Below are 21832 nucleotides of genomic sequence, written 5' to 3'. Positions count from 1 at the left end.
GAAAGAGAAAGCATCAGCCAATAGGATGACAGGGTATTTAGATTGACGTCTCTGTAAGCCAATCGACTTAGTGGTAGAATCGATTGATATGCGTGTAAACCAATGGCTACAGTACATTCGGGTTATCACCACGTAGGTGGGACTTCCTTAAATCATTCACTTTCCGGCTTCACCATTGAAGGGCACCAGTTTGCTTGGTAAGTCGCGGTTTATATTTTAGCAGAATGATTTTTAATTTAGAGTGTTTAATAATAATTTTCGACGCGTTGGTGTTTTTACATGTGTGTGGAATTAATATATGCTATAATGGAAAGCTACGTTTATCTTAACCACGCATTTTTTTCGTCACGGGTTGAGGTGCTTTCAAAATACATTGAATATTAAACATTAACCGAGCATTTAAGTGTTATAAAATGCATATTACATATCTTGTTAACCCTACATTTCATTGCAGCAGCCTGCCTTTATTTCAAAACCAAGGTTGTCCTTTACGCATTTCGCGTGACCTTACGTACGAATGAAAAATCAGGCGTATGTTTAACCGCGTTCATGCGTGTATGTGAATTACTTTACCGCCCAATGTCGCTAGTTAAAACAGTCAACGCGTTTTTTTCCAATACATCCTCTAATTTCTACATTATTAGCCTTTACCAAATGTCGGTTTATGGTAAAAGTGCTGGAATTAATACATATACTGTGAAAAATCTGAAGATATGAAGTGTGAGGCCAATTTATTTAAATTTTAAAACCATAATCAAAATAAAACATCTCTGAAAATCTAATTCATCATGATTTTTTTGAGGAATGTCATCAAATATTTCTAATTCTCCTTTATTAACAGATTGCATACAGAAATCATGGGTGGACACGACGCTGGAAGTCAACACCAGTTCACTGGCATTGCCAAGTACTTCAACTCATACACAATCACTGGCAGGAGGAATGTAAGTCGACATTAATTGTAGTATAAATTAGGGCTGCACAATATATGGTTTCAACATCGATATCGCAATGTGATCCTTCGCAATAGTTACATTGCAGAATATGCAGTGTTGAGTTTGTATTATACTTAATCATTTGCATGCGTTTTTGATGCCTCTGATTGTATAATGACCTTAAAAGCATTCATAAGAATGCATAAGAAATTGTAGCATTTGTGACTAACAACTATTCCTTTGACTGATTTTTATTTTATCTTTCGGTTGCTGTACTTGAATACTGTTAGACTTCGGAAATGACAAAACACTTTGATTGTATTTATAGATTGAAAAACTCGCAACACATGCAAATACAGAAATGCACCGCAAATAGCACAGACCACATCGAAAAACGTGTTGGGGCATCCCAAAAAATTGACAAACTGTTTATTAGATTATATGGAGATGCACTCCCACTTCAGAATCCTCCCAATCCATCTAACATCAGACATTCTTTCCAAATAGAGATATTAAGTCAGGGGTTTCTGCAGGAAGCACCCAGTTAAATTTAAGTCTTTTTAAGACATTTTTAGGACCATAAAGAATGAAAATTTACACTTAGTTAATGGCTAAAGGCTGAGGAATTTTCCAAATGGTCCAGATGGAAAATATTTTTATTTGTCCTATCAAAAAATTATTATTATAATTTAATATGTTTAATAATACAATAATAAATAATCAAATCACCGTCATATTAACTATCAAAACATGTTCATGGCTGCATAAATGTATTATTGCTTTTAAAAAGTCACATGTTGTGCATGTCTAGTATCATACACAAATTGTAATAAAGCGATCTAAAAAGTTCATATCAATAAGTTTTCTCTTTGCACCATCAAGTGGCAGTCTTTGTACTTTCATTTCAGAGTGCAGATTGCATACGTTTTATTAACACACACATATATATATATATATATATATATATATATATATATATATATATTTTTTTTTTTTTTTTTTAATTTTTTTATTTTTTTTTTTTTTTTACGTGTGTATATTTAAATATTTTCTATTTTCCCAAGTGTATATAACTACTACTGTAAGAAAATATCGGAATCCGATCAAATCCTGTTCATATGAATTGAACCTGCTCCCGACCAGGTTTGATCTACCAGAACTGTTGCTATGACAACAACTCTCGGATCAGTTTTGAAGAATGAAACGATCCTGGATCATGTCAAATCGTCAATAACCAAATCCAGCTAACTGAGTAATCCATGTACGAAGATCGAGTCGTCAGCAGTAAATACATGAAGAACTTTTAAACAAATGTTAAGGAAAATAATTAAACTGTTCTGATAAATAGAGTTTAAAATTACCTTTAAAAAAAAAAACGTTTAGCGTTTTATCGAGATGAATTGTTGGTGATTACATGGCTGTTGGACAGATTGGGTAGCAATACATGAACAAAGAAAAAATTAAGACTTGTTTTAAAAATTAAAAAATGTAAGACTTTTTAAGGCAAAAGATTTTGAGATTTAAGACCCCGCGGACACACTGTTCCAATATCGTGCAGCCCTAAATAAAATTAATGATCAGTTACACTTAAATGCAATTCGTATGTACGTTACTTAGAAACGGTATTTCTCTATTTTGTGTCCAGTGTGTGTTGGCCACATACGCCAGCATTGCAGCCATCATCCTCTTCTTCAAATTGAAGCCCAAGAAGCAAAAGGCTGTGACGTCAAGTTAACTTATTGTAAGCTTCGCCTGAATTTACCACAACAAACACTCATTTTCATATCTGAAAGCTGTGATTGAACCCTAAACTCTCTCCTTCTTTCTTTTCAGGATGTTTTTTTGATTGCAGCATGAAAATTGGTGCGGGATTTGTTGAATTTACTTCTATGTAAGGAATAAACTGAAAAATCTAAACCACAGCTGTAGAAAACCTGTTTTATTTACACATTTAGGCAGTAGTATAAAAGCTTGTATAGACCAGCACTCAGATGCATCATGTTTTAAAGAGCAATGACCAGTTTAGGAATTACAAAAATTGTTCATGGTTATATGTACAAAAGCAGAACACGTGTCATTTTCAAACACATGATGCATATGAGCCTTAAAAATGAGCAAATATGGCAGTAATGTTATCGAAGCAAAACAAAATTAGCCAGTGAGCACAAAAAAAATAGGTCTCAGCATAATGCTCAGTGCTCGACTATTTCTTTCGCTTCGCTTATTTCACATGTTAGGATGACCTGGATTGAATCTTTAAATATTATGCACCATTATTGATAGATCATCACAGCTACATGGGGGTCAGTGTTTGCGGTTTTGGTCACTGGGAGTTGTAGGAGCCTGCGGCCAGGAGCAGGTTGCGTCTGGTGAAGTGCAGGTGTATGACGGCTGTGGATTTGCTATGGTACGTCCCCAGCAGCAGCTCCTGAGAATTGTCCGGCAGGTGAATGTGGCCCGTTGCTGCAGTGAAGTCGTCTGTTTCTACGTCATCGATGGCTCTCATGACGTCCCACAGTCGGACGGTGTTGTCTATAGAGCCTGGAGCAAAACACGGGATTTTCTTTCATTACAATAAATCACATGGTGTGACATGACAAATGTAAACAGTTTAAAGTGTAGACAAAAAGAAAATAATTGCAAGTATTTAAATTTTTTAAAAATGTTTTCGGGTTGTCATGGATAGATGACAACAAAACCGCCAGTAGGTGGCGACAAGTTCATATTGTTGCTTCACTGAATCACTTGTTCAAATGATTTGTCCAAAATGCCTGATTTGTTTGGAAAAAAAGCAAACGACTGTAAAATATATGAATCCAATCAAACTAGGTCAAGAAAAAAACTAAATAAGTGAGATTAAAGACTAGCTGCTTAAATATATAAATGCCAGAATTATATAATTATCTTTATCAGTCCTTTAAGCTGATAAAAATTTCTCTCTGTAAAAAAAACAAACACACACACTATATATATATATATATATATATATATATATATATATATATATATATATATATATATATATATAGTTATTTGATATAAACTAGACTAAAATATATATATATAAACACACACAGTTGAAGTCAGAATTATTAGCCCCTGTTTATTTTTTTCCCCAATTTCTGTTTACCAGCAGATTTTTTCAACACATTTCTAAACATAATAGTTTTAATAACTCATTTTTAATAACTGATTTATTTTATCTTTGCCATGATGACTGAAAATAATATTTGACTAGATATTTTTCAAGACACTTCTATACAGCTTAAAATGACATTTAAAGGCTTGATTAGGTTAACTAAGCAGGTTAGGGTAAATAGGCAAGTTATTGTATAAAAAATGTTTGTTCTGTAGAAGACCATTAAAAAAAATAGCTTAAAGGGGCTAATAATTTTGACCTTAATGTTTTTAAAAAATTAAAAACTGCTTTTATCATAGCTGAAATAAAACAAGACTTTCTCCAGAAGAAAAAATATTATCAAACATACTGTGAAAATTTCCTTGCTCTGTTCAACATCCTTTGGGAAATATTAAAAAAAAGAAACAAAATTTCAAAGGGGGGCTAATAATTCTGACTTCAGCTGTGTGTGTGTGTGTAATATTGCGATATCTAGTTTTCTGCGATAAATATTGCGATAAGAATACAGTTTCAGGAGATAGTTTGTATAGCATATAATGGTTTTCTGGGGAGTCCCAACAGTATTCAGGCACAGAAATTAAATAATTGCAATGCAAAAAAGGCTTCTCTTGCTTTGATTTGTCTTGTTTCTAGTCCAAAAATCTAAAAATTGTTAGAGCAAATAATTTTTGTGTTTGTGTTTGTAAGGATAATCAAGTTAACCAAGCTGCCTTAAGTTTACTTCAAAACAGTAAAGGCTTTACAGAAAAAAAATGAGAAAATGAAATCTTGAACTCAAACTCACAGGATTTTTGACAGAGCTTGGATGACTGACAGCTTGGGGGATAATTTGTGTATCAAACATGAAAACAGAGTCAGTCAGATCAAAACTAGTCCTAATGTGTTGCTAATCCTGACCTGATGCAATGATTTCTCCATCTCTGCTGAACTTGAGGGCATAAATAGTGCCGGTGTGACCCTTCAACTCTGCGATCATCAGCCCGTGTCCAATATCCCACAGCAAAACTCTCCCGTCGGTGGATCCAGAGGCCAGGAACTTCCCATTAGGGGAGAACGCCAGAGAATGGATGGGCCCCTGAAAATCAAACATCATCACTTGTCTTTTATTCGTATATGACTCTCTATATGGGCTGGTAAATGGAGTATGCGGCAGTCTGGTTAATAAATGATAAAGAATGGACAAATAAAAGAGGAGTTTATCAGTGATGGTACATTCAAATAAAGCTGAAATCAAATATTATTTAAAGAAAATGTGTAATGTAAACTGTGTCAAGGCCACAACTAATATTCAAAATAATTATGGTACACATACTAACTGATGCTAACAATACACTAATCCACACCAGAAACATACTGATCATACATGCTAGATCATACTAAATTCATGCTAACAACATGATAGTTTATACTAGAAACATGCTAGCAACATGCTAATTCATACTAGAACCATGATAATTTATTTTAGTAACAACCTAGAAACCACTCAGAACATCTTATCAACCGCCTAGCAACACCTTAGTAAACACCTAGAACACCCTAGCAACTGCCTATCAACCACTTAGGGCCTACTCACACTATGCCGGGCTTTGGCCCGGTTCGAGGCAACTGTACCTAGTGTGAGTACGGCCTCAGAACACCTTAGCAATGGCCTAGCAACACCTTAGTAATCACTCAGAACACCCTCGCGGCACCTTAGGAACCACTCAGAACACCTTAGCAATGGCCTAGCAACACCTTAGTAATCACTCAGAACACCCTAGCAGCACCTTAGCAACCACTCAGAACACCATAGCAACTGCCTAGAAACACCTTAGCAACCACTCAGAAGACCCAAGCAACACTTTAGCAACCACTCAAAACACCATAGCAACACCTTAGCAACGAACTAGAACATCCAAGCAACCACCTAGCCACTAATCAAAACACCTTAGCAACCATTTAGAGCACTCTAGCAACCGCCTAGCAACACCTTAGCTACCAACTAGCAATGCCTAAGCAACTGGCTAGCAGCACCTTAGCAACCACTCAGAACACCATAGCAACTGGCTAGCAACCACTCAGAACACCCAAGCAACACCTTTGCATTGATCAAGCAACCAATCAGAACACCCTAGTAACCGCCTAGCAATGCACTAGCAACCACTTAGAACACCCTATCAACCACCCAGCAACACCTTAGCGACCACCTAGAGCACCCTAGCAATGCCTTAGCAACCACTCTGTTGACAGCTTAGCGACCACACTGAATACCCAAGCAACGGCCTAGCAACACATTAACAACTCTCTGAAACACCCTAGCACCCTTAGCAACCACCGATCAACCACTCAGAACACCTTAGCAACTGCCTAGCAACACCTTAAAAGTCAAAACACCATAGCAATGCCCTAGCAACCAGTCAGAACATCCTAGTAATACCTTAGCAACCACTCAGAACACCCTAGCACCACCAAGCAAGAAACATGCCGATCCATACTAGAAACATGCTAACATAAATGTACTGATCTGTCTATGCCAACTGCTTCAAACTTCTTAAACTACTTCAGTTATTCAATTTTTAAAACTACTTCAGACTTTCAGACGAGGCTTTCTCAAGCGGCTATAAAGATTGTCTACGAACTTTACTTTTCTAGTTAAATACTATGACATTAGCCCTACACAGATGCAAAACACAATGTAATGTTGAGGGGAAGCAGGCAAATTGAAATAAACTCTCAGAGACGGTGGTAAAATGTAATTAATATGATTTTCTTTGCAGTGCTGTCTTCATTCCAACATTTTTGGAAGCCTTAAATACCTTGTGACCTGTGAAAATGCGAACACAGTTTCCATTCAGGACGTCCCAGAGTCGTACGGTGCGGTCGGACGAGCCCGTGGCCACATAGTTGGAGTTGGGATGGAATCGTGTGCAGGTGACGTCTGCGAGATGACCAGCAAATATCCGTAAAGGCTGGTAATGATCCGTCGCCCAGAGCCTGACAAGCAAATCATGATATCAGATGAAGACAAACGTGGGTGGATTTGATTTTTACTTTCCTACAGCTTAGTCCCTTATTTATCAGGGGTTGCCACAGCGGAATAAACCGCTAACTACTCAGGCGTATGCTTTACGCAGATGCCCTTACAGCCGCAGCCAGTACTGAGTAAAACCCATACACACACACACACTCATACTGGTGATGGGAAGTTCGGATCATTTTACCGACTCAGATCTTCATCTCGTTCATCGAGATGAATGAATCCTTTTTCGTTCATTTGGTTCAATTTGCCAAAATATTATTAAAATGCTTATGAATTGCTTCCAAACACATCTACAACTAGCCCAAAAGGTTGATCACATGACAAATAAGTCATAAATAGAATACTATAAGAAGGAGAAAATAATAATTCAATGTTTACATGCTCTTTTGTCTATGAAGGTTTTGTTGTCTCTTTGGTCAGCTCACCTCTTCATGTCTTTAAATGTCAGTGGTTCGTTCACGTTACACTGATGCTGCGTTCACACCAGACGCGGCACGCGCGTCAAGCGCGAGTGATTTACATGTTAAGTCAATGCAAACGCGCGAATAGAACTCCTGCGGCGCGATACACGCGAATGGCGCGGCGCTAATGACGCAAATTGCGCGAATGACGCGGGGCGAATTGAGCGTTTTGCGCGTTTGACGCGCTTAACGAGCGTTTCTCGCGAATCTTTTGATTTTGAAAATCTGAACTTCAGCGTACATTCGCGCGCGTTAACCAATCAGACACTTGCTCTTGTGGGGGCGTGATTGTGACGTAGAACCTGTTGTCGTTGTTCCGAGGGAAATCCTCCAGCCTTCACCGACAACAGTTCATCAAACACGGCTTGGCTCAGTCAGAAGCACCGCTGAAAGCCTCCGTCATCCAGGTTAAGTTTCTGGAGGAGTTTATGAGCTCACAGAGCTGGATGCACCTCTGAAAGAATGTAATGGACTCAGACACGACCCTAAACATATCGACGCTGTTTTTCAGTCTTCATAAAGCACAAAAACACTGTTATTTTCTTCATAAAATCCATGTTAGCCATTTAGCTATGAAGCTAGAGTCTTCGGGCAGACAGAAGCCCTGCCCATCACGCGAATCCGCGTCTGTTTTGATGTGAATTTGACACGCGAAAGATGCGGGGTTTGACGCGCGCATGAAGCGAGTAAACTCAAATGTTCATGAGGCTATTTACGCGCGAATAGCACGATTTATCCGCACGTTCCGCGTCTGGTGTGAACACAGCATGACAGTCACATACATATAATCGTAACCAATGTTCACAGTCTGAGCCGATAGGAGCCATGACGATTAGTTCACCTTTCGAGTCTTCTGGTTTTTGAGTCGTTCGTTCATCACGTGACAGAATGACTCAAATCCGATAGAGGACTCGAGAGATGAACGGATCAATTCTTTTTCCGGCTCTAAACGCATATGATTGGCCCGTGAGGAACGAATGACTCAGACCCGATAGAGGACTCGAGAGATGAACAGATCAATTCTTTTTCCGGCTCTAAACGCATATGATTGGCCCGTGAGGAACGAATGACTCAGACTCGATAGAGGACTCGAGAGATGAACGGATTAATTCTTTTTCCGGCTCTAAACGCATATGATTGGCCTCTGCCTTTCTGCGATGAATGACTCAAAAGACTTGAAATAAACGATACCACCTGCACAAATGTGCGCACGCGCGGATGAACGAATCATTCCCTGAGAGGATTCGTAGTTCCCGAGTCATATTGAAGATTTGTTCAAAATGACCGAATCGTTCAAGAATGACCCATCACTAACTCATACACTACGGCCAATTTAGTCTACCCAGTTCACCAATAGCGCATGCCTTTCGACTGTAAGGGAAGCCGGAGCACCTGGAGGAAACCCACGCCAATACGGGGAGAACATGCAAACTCCACACAGAAATGCCAGTTGGCCCAGCCGAGGCTCAAACCAGCAACCTTCTTGCTGTAAGGCAACAGTGCTAACCACTGAGCCACTGTGACACCCAATAACAATTTTTTTTATAACATTGTTACTAGGGAGGGGCGATACCTATTATTTTCTCTCCAATCCGATACCAGGTATTTCAGGATAAGAGTAATGACAATCCACCTTACCTTGCCACTCTGTCATGTCCTCCAGACACAAAGTAGTAGCCGAATGGTGAGAACTGAGTGTCCCACACTGGATAATTGTGTCCTTTATACCCTACAAGACAAGTAAACGTCTGCAGGCTCCATAGTCGGATTGTACCGTCCTCAGAGCTGGACAACAGATAGTTCCTATGACACAGACAGAGATATTAAACCACACCCTACACTACCTGACAAAAGTCTTGTCATCGATTCCAGATGTAAGAGCAACAAATAACAACTTGACATCTAGTTGATCATTTGGAAAATTGCCATTTTTCCACATCTGTTGAACTGCATCCCAATCACCACAAATACTGGAGAAGACCTACTGGAACCAGCATGGAGCCAAGATTCTCATAGAAATCAGTCAAGTTTGGTAAAAGAAAACTCATGGTTTGGGGTTACATTCAGAATGGGGGCATATGAGAGATCTGCAGAGTGGATGGCAACATCAACAGCCTGAGGTATCAAGACATTTGTGTTGCCTATTACAAACCACAGGAGAGGGCAACTTCTTCAGCAGGATAGCGCTCCTTCTCAAACTTCAGCCTCCACATCAAAGATCCTGAAAGCAAAGAAGGTCAAGGTGCTCCAGGATTTGCCAGCCCAGTCACCAGACATGAACATTATTGAGCATGTCTGGGGTAACATGAAGGAGAAGGCATTGAAGATGAATCTAAAGAATCTTGATGAACTCTGCAAGGACACTTTCTTTGCCATTCCAGATGACTTTATTAATACGTTATTTGAGTCATTGCAGAGATGTATGGATGCAGTCCTCCAAGCTCATGGGAGTCTTACACAATATAAATTTTTTCTCCACTGCAACATGACTTTATATTCTATACTGTACATTATTTCTTTTAAGTGCCAAGACTTTTGTTTAGGTGAAGTCAGACCTTACTGTCCTAATTACATAATTAAAAATCAAGGTATGATCACATCTTATTTTGGTAAAATAAGCGTAATCTAGGGGCCTTTTCCTTTCATATAAGCTACTTCTGACACCAAATGATAAACTAGAAGTCAAGTTATTATTTGTTGTTCCTTAAACTTGGATAGACAACAAGACTTTTGTCAGGTAGTGTACAGCAGCTGAAAAAAAAGATAATAAATCATGCAAGAATATTTTTAGGGGTGGCAAACTCTGTTCTGATTTAAGTTCTGTCTAACTTATTTAACCATGAATTGTTCCTCTAATTTTCTTGATACCTGTCTGGGCTGAAGCTGACCCCATACACTGGCCCACTGTGACCATGGAGGATCTTAGACTCGCTGGACGTCTTCTCATCCATGATCCTCTCTAGAACATCATCTGACTCTTTATCAATCAAATTCAGGTCTAAAAAAAAAAAAAAAAAGAATGGTTGGCACTGAAGTGAAACAAGACATCATACATTAGATTTTATATACATTATATATACACACACACACACACACACACACACACACACACACACACACACACACACACACACACACACACACACACACACACACACACACACACACACACACACACACACACACACACACACACACACACACACACACACACACACACACACACACACACACACACACACACACACACACACACACACACACACACACACACACACACACATATATTGTTCAGAAACGCTAGTGTGGACGCGGATTGTTTTTGATCTAAAACGCCGTTTTAAAACTAAAACACACAAGTGTAAACAGGGCCTTAAGTTGCCAGCACAAGGGAACAGATCTCAGATAAAACTACAGTGTTTGAGGGTCAAATGTAGATTTAGTTTATGGTCAGCTAATGAAGACCACAGACTGGCATTGTGCAAACTAATTATAAACCTCAACATAAGAGTTCTGATTTATTTCTTTGGTAGACAATAACTCCATTTGATCTTTGAATCTCTGCAGAACTTTAATATTTCCAAACAGCTACAGAATATTTCTAAACTACTTGACCCTTGTATGCTGTCGGGGATGCTTTCATCCACTCTGAGGTGATTTTGAGTCTTTATTTGGCAACAACTTTATCTGTGTGTCAGCAAATGCAACATGTTTCTAATTTGGGGAAAATGCTTTGAAATTTTTCAGAAACTCTGGGCAAATTTACTACCCTTTCGTTATGTTGGTGGCTGTTTTTGCCCCATTGACTTTCATTATAACCAAATAATCACCAAATACATCATGCAATCTTAAACTGATGTTGGTTTTATCTGTTTGGAAGAGGTCAAATTTGACATTTTTACTGTTGATCAATTTAAACAGTACACAAAGGATAACAAGATAGTATCTGGGGAAAACAGTGGCACTTAAAGCTTTAACAGAGACACGTACCTGCAGCAGATTTGACTTTGCGTAGTTTTTTGGGTGTGACGCTCCACACGCGGACTGTAGAGTCTGCAAAGCCCCCCGCTATCAGACTTGAGTCATCGGTGAAATCTACTGCTGTCAAGCCCTGAGCGATGACACACAATCAGCACAGGCAATGCCAAACAACACCAAACGGAACCATTAACAAAAATAACGCCAACCTGGTAGGCGTTGAGGAATGTGTAGAAGCAGATGGAGGGCAGGGTTTCCGGGCCGAGGCGGATTCTTTTGGTGCTCTCCTTCATGTACATGATTTTGTCCAGTTTATCCGAGTCCTTCAGCTCTGGCAGAGGGATCCTGTCAGACAGAGGTTATGAAGCTACAAATGCACTTTCAAAAGAAATCTAAGCATCGCTTTTTAGCAACATACTCAAAAATTGGCAGAGTTTTTTAATGTTTTTGAGAGAAAACACTTTAAGAATTCAGATTTGAGATTGATTTTAAACATGTTCTCATTTTTGATTTATGCTCATCTTTTGATACATAGACACTGTCTACACTGCCAGGTAAATGTGACAATTCAAATGTTTAGCTCATATGTGACAGATCAGATCTGTTCTATGACTATGTAAAAATGAAAAAACACATGCATTGGGATATTCAGAGATCACTTTCAGGCTTCCTTCATATGTGGAAATAAATCGGATATAAATCGGATATGCGACTATCATTTAAACAGGCAGATCGAATTTATTGAGGCATTTCGTTTTGTATGCATAGGTCATTAAACTTGCGACACTGTGGTACTTCTCAGCGGTTTAATGACATAGAAAGGAAGAACATGCGTGGAGATGCCGACATGAGGAAACATTAAGGAGGAAAGTGGTCAGTGGTCGAAGGCAGAAGTTACCTGCATTCTTGCCCTGTGGGGAGATGAGTCAGTTCAAGAAAAGATTAAAAGGTCCTATAGAAATAATGAATGGAGGACACCATATATAAACCACAGGCGCAAGCTGCGATTACGGCCCTTTCCCCTCCTCTTCCGCCTCAAAATTGTTTTAAAGTTGGGCGAACTTCACATATTTCACAGAGCTAAAAGTAAGACTTTCTACCATGGTGGCTAGTGTGACGCAGATGCTAGAACCCGCCTTTATGGATGCGCGTAAATTGCACGGCAAGTGTAAACACATGAATCAGATATGAGTCACAATTAAAAGAACGTGTAAACGGACAGGCCAAAAAATTAGATATAGGCAACAAATCGGAATTGGGCATCAAGGCCTGACAGCGTAAACGTGACCTCAGTCTGCATTTTTATTGCTTTACATTAGACACATTTTCACTTACAATATAATCTTTCAAACTTTTACACCATAAAAACTCTCATTCCTTTATTAGATTTAGCAAAAACGATAATTAAAAACTATTAAAAACTAATATTGCGAAATATTATTTAGTCCCTGCAAAAAAAAAAAATTTATTATTATTATTTTTAGGGTTTTTGCTATATTTGCAGCAAATCTTACAGCGTTTTCTTTTATTGTTAATTCTTTATTAATTAATTGACCTCAAGAACCATTGCTTTCTTTCTTTCTTTTTTTTGACTTAAACTTTATTGTGTTTTTAATAAACATGGTTACCAACAATGGTAATAAAAAGAATTTCTCAACATTGACTTGGTTCAATGTGTATAGCATGCTTGATAACAATATGAAACAGAAATAAAAAATTACAAATTATATATGTACACAAACAAACACACACATATATATATATATATATAAATATATACATATATGCATACAGAAACCTGTAAATAATATGAGAGAAAAAAACTATATACAGAATGTCAGAGAAGTATATAAATGAAAAAAGTGTCTACTAAGATTATTGTAAAACATTAAACAGAAAAATATATATATTTTAGTAGTTTCTCCTATGTTGTTGAATTAAATCACTTAAGTTTTAATAATGGAGATCAAATTGTCATGTATTTGGTTCCAATGAAGGATTGTTGAAATCTTTGCTTTGTTAATTAAGGCGGTGGACTGTTCTAGTTGAACAATGTCTACAAAATAGTGTAACCATTGCTGAACTGACAGGAGATTAGGAGGGAACCGGGAACTAATGATTGTTTTCTTTGCAGCTGTTAATCCTGAGAATAAAGTTTGTTTTTGATTCAAAGTCAGGGTTATTGAAGAGTCATCATTCAATAGAAAAAGGCAAGGTTAAGGATTAATGGTTATTTCCAAAATTTGCGACAAGATGGTGGAAACGTTAACCCAAAAATTGTGGATTGTAAGACATTTCCAGAAAACATGAAAAAAACTACCCATGGCCCCATTTTTACATTTAACACTAATGGATGAAGAGATAAGTTTCATTCTAAAACGTTTTAGAGGTGTATAATAGATTCTATGAATTACATTGTAGTTTATCAATTGGTGGGCAGAATTTTTAGATGAAACTGAAATATTTTGCCAAATTAAATCCCAATCAAAGCTGTGATTCTGCACACCAAGTTCTCTGTCCCAAATCACGGTAATACCAAGACTTCCACATTTCTCTTTTATAAGATTGTCATAGAAAGAACCATTGCTTTCTTAAATTTATGTAAAGGAATCACAGAGAGAAACGAGACTGAGCTGCTGTTTCATATTTCATCATACTGTATAGTAGTTGTAAACAGATGACAGCTCATATTAAGTTAACTAATTAAACTAATTAAACTAATGAATACTTGTCGTACCTGTTCTGTTGAGGGGCGTTGGGGTCTTGTTTTTTACTCTTGGAGCCCATGCTGTCCTTTTTAGTCTTCTTCTTCTTTGGCTTCCCTTCTTCATTCTCTGCTTCCTCATCCTCATCATCTAGCGGGACCTCGATCTCTGGTTCCTTCAGCAGCCCATAGAATACCTGATACCATTAAAAACCAAAACAGAACATCATCATAGCTGCACCGTTAATTTGACGTTCTCTCTTCTGGGAGCATCATCAGTCTCACACTAGGTTTTCCTTCTTCTGAAAGTCTTGATAAAACCATCATGGAGTTTTCATTTTATTATATCAGCCAATGGGATTGTGAAAAATGATTTGTTGCACCCATTTACTGCGCTCTAAGTTTACCCAACTATGACAGGCTGAGAAACCTGGACATGTGAAAAGGATGTATATTTTTAATTGAATAAATGCAGCCTTTCACCAACATTAGTATGTTTTTTAAATAGTATTTCCATAAACATCTACTCTTCAATTCTAACCTTGACTTTATTGACTTCTCGTCGGGCCTCTCCTGCGAGACTGCCGGACATGCTGTCGATCTGGCTCTTGCTGCGCGGCATGCCGTCAAAGATGTCGATGTACAAGTGCTCCTGAATGATGTTCCATATTTGGTTGTTCTGCCTCTCCTGTAAGTGTCTCTTCAGCAGCTGGTACGAGTCTCTGGAGATGCGCAGCACGAAGCGACTCGTCCGAAAATCCAGCAGAGCCTCGTTCCCCTTCATGTGCTCTTTCTTAGTGAGTCCGCAGAGAACCCGCAGGTCATCCTCATAGTAACACTCCTGATCTCCGCTGAACCTGGTAGAAAACAGCGCATAAAGGACATTTGTGACTCTGAACCACAAAATGATGTCTTATGTTGCACTGGTATATTCATGGGAAATGCCAACAGTACATTGTAGGAGTAAAATCTAGCGATCGGCGAATCGATCCTGAAGTATCGATATTTTTAATACTGGGAATGTATCAAAAGGATCGATCCTTATGTAAAAGTATCAATCTTTTCTGGGGGGTTTTCTTGCTGAGTGATCAGAGATTTTAGAATATCTTAATAATTATAGAGCCGCATATTATATAAAGATTTACTTAAATAGGAACACGAATGGGAATTATAATATTCTTCCGCTGTATCTCTGCTAATAGGACATCGTTAGCTCACGGCACATTAGTAGAAATACCACACACACCCAACGCAGGTTGTAAAACTGGAGAGCGGAGCTGTGGTCATCATGACTGAACATAAAGTATAATCGGGAGTTATTTTACTCCAGTAAATAATGACGAGGCTTCGTGTGATACCCATCACAAAACCGTTCGCCACATTGGCAATCTATTGTCTGTTGTCAATGCTTTTATTTTTTTGTTAGGCAACTATTTGTTTTATTATATTTTACTTTTCAAAAACAAAAGATTTTGATCAGTAAAAGAAGGAAACAGGCTCAAAAGGAGAGTTATTAAATAAACCATTAAAGAGAAGAATTTTTTTTTTATTAAACATAAACAAGGTGTGTGCAATGTATTATTTTTCGTCATATGTGGTGCTATTTAGCCAATTATAGCTCTGTAATTTTAATAAATGTAAAAAGGAATAATGCGTCTTGTGTTTTATATAATAATAACAATAATAATAATAATAATAAAGGTGATAAGCTTTTTTTTTAAATACTATAAAATATTTAATTTAAGTATTGGTATCAATATCGATGATACTTGTCTTAAAATACTTGGTATTGGATCGGAAACAAAAATATTGGTATCGCCCATCCCTAGTCAAAACTATCATTTTTTACGCCAAAAATCATCAGATTATTAAGTAAAGATCATCTTCAATGACACACTTTTGGAAATAATCTATTTCCAAAACACAATGAACACAGATATGCGTGTGATACTAACATAACAAAATGCCAATAACGTCATGACAAATGAAAAACAAGGATGAAACCAAACATAACAGAATTTTCACTATAAAAATGGATTATTTGTAGCACAGCTTCATTAAATGAAGTGATTTGTTTCAAATTGAGGCAGCACGATGGCTCAGTGGTTAGCACTGTTGCCTTACAGCATGAAGGTCGCTGGTTCAAGCCTCAGCTGGGCCACTTGGCATTTCTGTGTGGAGTTTGCATGTTCTCCCCATGTTGTCGTGGGTTTCCACCGGGTGCTCCGGTTTCCCCCACAGTCCAAACACATGCGCTACAGGTGAATCGGATGAACTAAATTGATTGTAGTGTATTAGTGTGTGTGAGTGTGTGTGAATAAGAGTGTAAAGGTTTTCCCAAGTACTGGGTTGCAGCTAGAAGGGCATTCGCTATGTAAAAAAATATGCCGGAAGTGTTGGCGGTACATTTCGCTGTGGTGACCCCTGATCAATTAGGGGCTATGCGCAATAGAAGAAAAGGTGGATTGTCTATACCAAGCTCACTTACTTATCAAAGAAAGCCTTGGCTTCGCTCTCGTGGTTGTTGTAGACCAGCTCCAGGTACATGTGGACGAACAGAGGGTAGAAGAGCTGCGAGAGCTCTGCCCGGTGACAGTCCAGCACCGACTCAATGAACTTCTTCAAGTCACTGTAATACACCTTATACAGAGACGGGTCACCCTGCTGGCTGTACGCTGACAACACCACACTGACATCCGGCTGGTCGTCTCCACCTGCAGAACACAACAACAAAATGTCTGTCAAACCACACCATATTTCTATATATATATATATATATATATATATATATATATATATATATATATATATATATATATATATATATATATATATATATATATATATATATATATATATATATATATATATATATATAAGGGGCGCTGAGAAACACTGTTGATGCAACTTATTTTGTGCAGAATAAAGCGAAGTGGTTAAGAATTATTAAAAATTGAAAAAAATAATAATAAATAATAATAAAGTTAATTTCTTTTTCTAAATGTGTACATTTCTTTCTACGTAAAAGAAAAGAGAAAGTAAATGTTTAATAGTTGATCTATGTTGTAAATCAATGGAATGCAACGATTTACATCACAGACTATCCACAGACTCTGACGTAAAGCAGCAGCTCAGTGTTTCAATAACATATCGTCCCTCATTTTTAACTTATGTGTTAAATACATGTCAGTGACACGGCACTTTATCCATAAGCAGTTTCTAATTTTCCCATTGTGCCAAATAAAAGTATACTTGATGATTTACTCGACATTCATACCTCTTCAAAAGGGGTCATTTCTAAATCTTTACTATTATCAACACAAAACAGTCCCCCACAACACATGTACTGAGGGCTTTTTGAGAGGAGGAACTGAATTTAACAATCGCTGAAAATATTTGTGATCTTATTCTTGCAAGAATACATTCATCATCAATAAACGCTGGGCATACTCTCATACAATTTAAAGTTGTGCACAGAATACACTGGTCTAGAACAAAACTGAATAAAATTTTCCCTGATCTTGACCCAACTTGCCTTCGCTGTACAACCGAATCAGCCACACTGTTACATACTTTCTGGTCGTGTTTCAAACAGTCTGATTTTTGGGGGAAAATCTTCAGGTGTTTTTCTGCTGTTTTTTCATTGTCAATAGACCCAAACCCCTTAACAGCGCTGTTCGGAATCCTGCCAGAATATGCTGAATTAAATTCATTACAGGCCGATAGCGTAGCCTTTGCAACCTTACTGGCTAGACGACTTATTCTTATGAATTGGAAGTCAGCAGCTCCCCCTTATCGGCAATGGGTTTTGGATTTCCTACATGCTCTTCAGATGGAAAAGATTCAATTTACAATAAAACAAAAGCCAGAACAGTTCCAGAAAGTCTAGAGCCCTTTTATGCATTTTTTTTAAAGGAGACACCTATATCTTAATCGCCTTTTTACCTTTTACCTTTCTTTGTATTGTTTATTAATTTTTTTATTTATGTTTTCTTATGTTTGTATATCTTTGTGTGTAAATATGGTATTTTACCTTTTATTTATAAACTTATTTAGAGCATAATTATGTTTTCCTGATAATTTCTTGTTTGGTGAAGTGTATCAGTGTATATATCTATATGTATCATTACTATGTATATTTTAATGTCTGACCTAAGATGAACCTAAAAAAATAAATAAATAAATGAAAAAAAAATTAATTATTAAGGTTTTATATATATATATATATATATATATATATATATATATATATATATATATATATATATATATATATATATATATATATATATATATATATATACATATATATATATATATATATATATATATATATATATATATACATACATATATATATATATATACATACATATATATATATATATGTATATATATGTATATATATATATATATATATATATATATATATATATATATATATATATACATATATATATATATATATACATATATATATATACATATATATATATACATATATATATATATATATATATATATATATATACATATATATGTGTGTGTGTGTGTGTGTCAGTGATAAGAAACAAGTGTCATCTATTAAAACAACTCGATAGTGTATATAAACTCTAATTTTAACAGCTACTGGGATCATTTAAATGTCATTATATGCATCAACATAACAGCTAATAAAAGGGGTATAGTTAAAGAGTAGCTACAAAGTGATGTTTTAACTCTCATTGCTGGTTACAATGTTTAAAGTTCATGTAAAGTGGGTTATGATGTATATGTAAAAAGTGAAATATGTATGCGAGTCGGTTATATGACTGTGTATATGGTATATGACAATTAAACTGTGAATAGTTTGTTTATGAAGAATTCCGTAATGACTGTATATTAAATGTGCAACAATTTTGTGCAGGAAAATTGTCTGTAAATATTCAGAAAGTTTTTGAGATGTATATAATATTGTTTGTGAAGATGTTTTCATTTCCCAGTGATGGGTTGCAGCTGAAAGGGCATACGCTGCGTAAAACATATGCTGGATAAGTTGACAGTTCATTCCGCTGTGGCGACCCCTGATTAACGAAGGGACTAAGCCGAAAATAAAATGAATGAATTAAAGAAAGTTGTTTTCATATGCTGTGTTACAATGCTGTGAAAGTATACAGCTGAGTTTACTCAAAGAAAAAAAAAACAATACAGAAGCAGTGTTTCAATAACATTACTGTCCCTCATCAGGTGGTGAGGGTGCTACAAAAGAACTGTTTTACATCTTCTAGAAATAACTACTGTTGATGACTCTGTTCTAGTGCATTTAATCATTCAGTGGGTTTAATAAAAGTGATGCCCCAGCATCAGTGTGTGTCTGCGGCTGTCACTCACTCTTCGCAGGTATGGGGGTGAGTGTGCTCTGCGGGGCGGCTGCACCGGCGATGGACACACGGCTGAGCAGAGTTTTTGTATCTCCTGCGTCTCCGTCCTTCCCTCCTGCACCGGCGTCGGTATGCGAGTCCTCCAGCTCCTCTGCTAAACCAGCCTCCCGCCGCAGGATCTCCACCGATTCCGCCAGTTTACTTCGCTTCAGGAACTGCAGCACCGCGAGCAGAGTTTGCTGGTCCTCCGGCTTCGGGGCTCCGGCGGCCGGGGCTGCGGTGAGTGGCGATGAGGACAGAGTCCCGCCGCCGGTGTTCCCCGACGGATTTGCCGTCCCATCGCTGAGGATTTCGGGTTTTGTCTCTTTCTCTGCGTCCACCTCCATCGGTCCATCCTGCACAGCCGCCATTTTTCCCCCGGCGCTGGATGTGATTACGTCATGACGCATGTGGTACGTCTGACGTAAATCTGACGTTTTATTTTTATTTTTTTTTCATGTGAACTTTAATTCATTAAACATATACATCATTATATATCTAAGCAGCATATAATAAACAAAATAATATCCATTTTCCTTCGGCTTAGTCTATTCATCAAGGGTCACAACAGCGGAATGAACTGCCAACTTATCCAGCATATGTTTTACACAGCGGATGCCCTTCCAGCTGCAACCAAGTACTGGGAAATACCCATACACACCCATTCACACACATACACTACGGCAAATCAATTCAACTACCGCATGTCTTTGAACTGTGGGGGGGGGGAATACCTGGAGTAAACCCACACAAACACGGGGAGAACAAGCAAACTCCACATAGAAACGCCAACTGACCCAGCCTGGACTCTAACCAGGGACCTTCTTGCTGTGAGGCGACAGTGCTAACCACTGAGCCACCGTTTCACCCTACAAAATAATAGTAATAACAACATTACATCATTCTAATAGTGCGACACGGTGGTGCAGTCGGTAGCATGCTCACCTCACAGCAAGAAGGTCGCTGGTTCGATCCTCAGCTGGGTCAGTTGGCATTTCTGTGTGGCATTCAGTTTGCATGTTCTCCGGGTGCTCCGGTTTCCCCCACAAGTCCAAAGACCTGCAGTACAGGTGAATTGGGTAAGCTAAATTGTCCTTAGTGTATGTGTATGAATGAGAATGTATGGGTGTTTCCCAGTGATGGGTTGCAGCTGGAAGGGCATCCGCTGCTTAAAACATATGCTGGTTAATTTAGTGGTTCATTACGCTGTCGCGACCCCAGATTAATAAAGGGACGAAGCCAAAAAGAAAAAGAATGATATACTAATACAAAGATATAAATCTGACGTTTTGTTTTTGAATGAAATTCTCTTTCATTTTATTTGATTTTTGTCTTGTTTTCTGTTATGATTTGGATGTCATAATTGCAAATTTGTGTTATGGTTTTATTTTTAAATATTCAGCATGTGCAATAATATATATATATATATATATATATATATATATATATATATATATATATATATATATATATATATATATATATATATATATAAAGATATAAAAAATATACATATAAAAAAACAAAAAACAAATGTGTGTCACTAATAAAGTTTGTGGAATAAAATTATACATAAAATGTATCCAGCAATAACAGTGATCTCTCAGAATTTTGTATATACTTTAAAAACTAAACTCCTTTTTTGTAATTATGGATGTTTTTTATTCAATTTATTTAAATTTTACTTAAATGTTATATTATTATTATTATTCTGTCTTTCTGTTGTTATTTGAATGTCTTCACTGCATGATTTTGTTATATTTTTGATTGTTAAACGTTCATCATATACAATGAACAAAACAAGGGAAGAGAGGCTTGAATGTGTTTTTAGTTAAATTGTTGAATATATGATAGATGTATATTGAATTGCTACATATAGACATACATATATATTTTCAAAAGGAGACAGCATTTGTTTGGTTTTGAATGGCCTTTTTCCTACCATTTACAGGCCCATAGACAGCCTGGTGAAAGGTGTGGTTCTTTTTTTCTCAAAAAGTGGACCTTTTTTCAGCTATACCCCTAATTTTCTATTTAATCTTGAGAATTAAATATTTTTAGTGGCATTTTAAGCACTATGATAATAATAATAATAATAATAATTATGATAATAATAATAATAATAATATTCCTGAATAACAACAATAGCCAAAATAGTACTCAAGTGAATTTTAATATGGGCAGCTTTTGGTGCTTC

The 21832-nt window shown here is 37.0% G+C and overlaps 2 protein-coding genes across 3 annotated transcripts; one reads left to right on the top strand and one right to left on the bottom strand.

Annotated features, from left to right (window-relative positions):
• Window positions 1-113: 113 nt before the first annotated feature.
• atp5md (ATP synthase membrane subunit k) lies at window positions 114-2857 on the top strand. Its single transcript, NM_001200033.1, has 4 exons — window positions 114-197; window positions 842-944; window positions 2581-2676; window positions 2769-2857. The coding sequence occupies exons 2-3, from the start codon at window positions 858-860 to the stop codon at window positions 2668-2670; spliced, it is 177 nt and encodes a 58-aa protein (NP_001186962.1). The 5' UTR covers window positions 114-197; window positions 842-857; the 3' UTR covers window positions 2671-2676; window positions 2769-2857.
• On the bottom strand, window positions 2858-20038 carry taf5 (TAF5 RNA polymerase II, TATA box binding protein (TBP)-associated factor). 2 transcript variants are annotated; one of them, NM_001037431.2, is made up of 11 exons: window positions 19607-20038; window positions 16725-16950; window positions 14778-15093; window positions 14270-14433; window positions 11742-11877; window positions 11545-11665; window positions 10423-10552; window positions 9193-9357; window positions 6870-7047; window positions 4972-5149; window positions 2858-3476 (listed from the first exon to the last, which is right to left on the bottom strand). In NM_001037431.2, the coding sequence occupies exons 1-11, from the start codon at window positions 20004-20006 to the stop codon at window positions 3259-3261; spliced, it is 2232 nt and encodes a 743-aa protein (NP_001032508.1). In that variant the 5' UTR covers window positions 20007-20038; the 3' UTR covers window positions 2858-3258. The 2 variants fall into 2 exon arrangements, 1 of the variants encoding a protein (NP_001032508.1); XR_012402662.1 differs by having other exon boundaries at window positions 2860-3498; window positions 4855-5149; window positions 19607-20033.
• Window positions 20039-21832: the final 1794 nt, after the last annotated feature.

Source organism: Danio rerio, chromosome 1 (genome assembly GCF_049306965.1).
Source record: "Danio rerio strain Tuebingen ecotype United States chromosome 1, GRCz12tu, whole genome shotgun sequence".
NCBI classification, from domain to species: Eukaryota; Metazoa; Chordata; class Actinopteri; order Cypriniformes; family Danionidae; genus Danio; species Danio rerio.
This window is presented reverse-complemented; position numbering and strand designations above follow the sequence as displayed.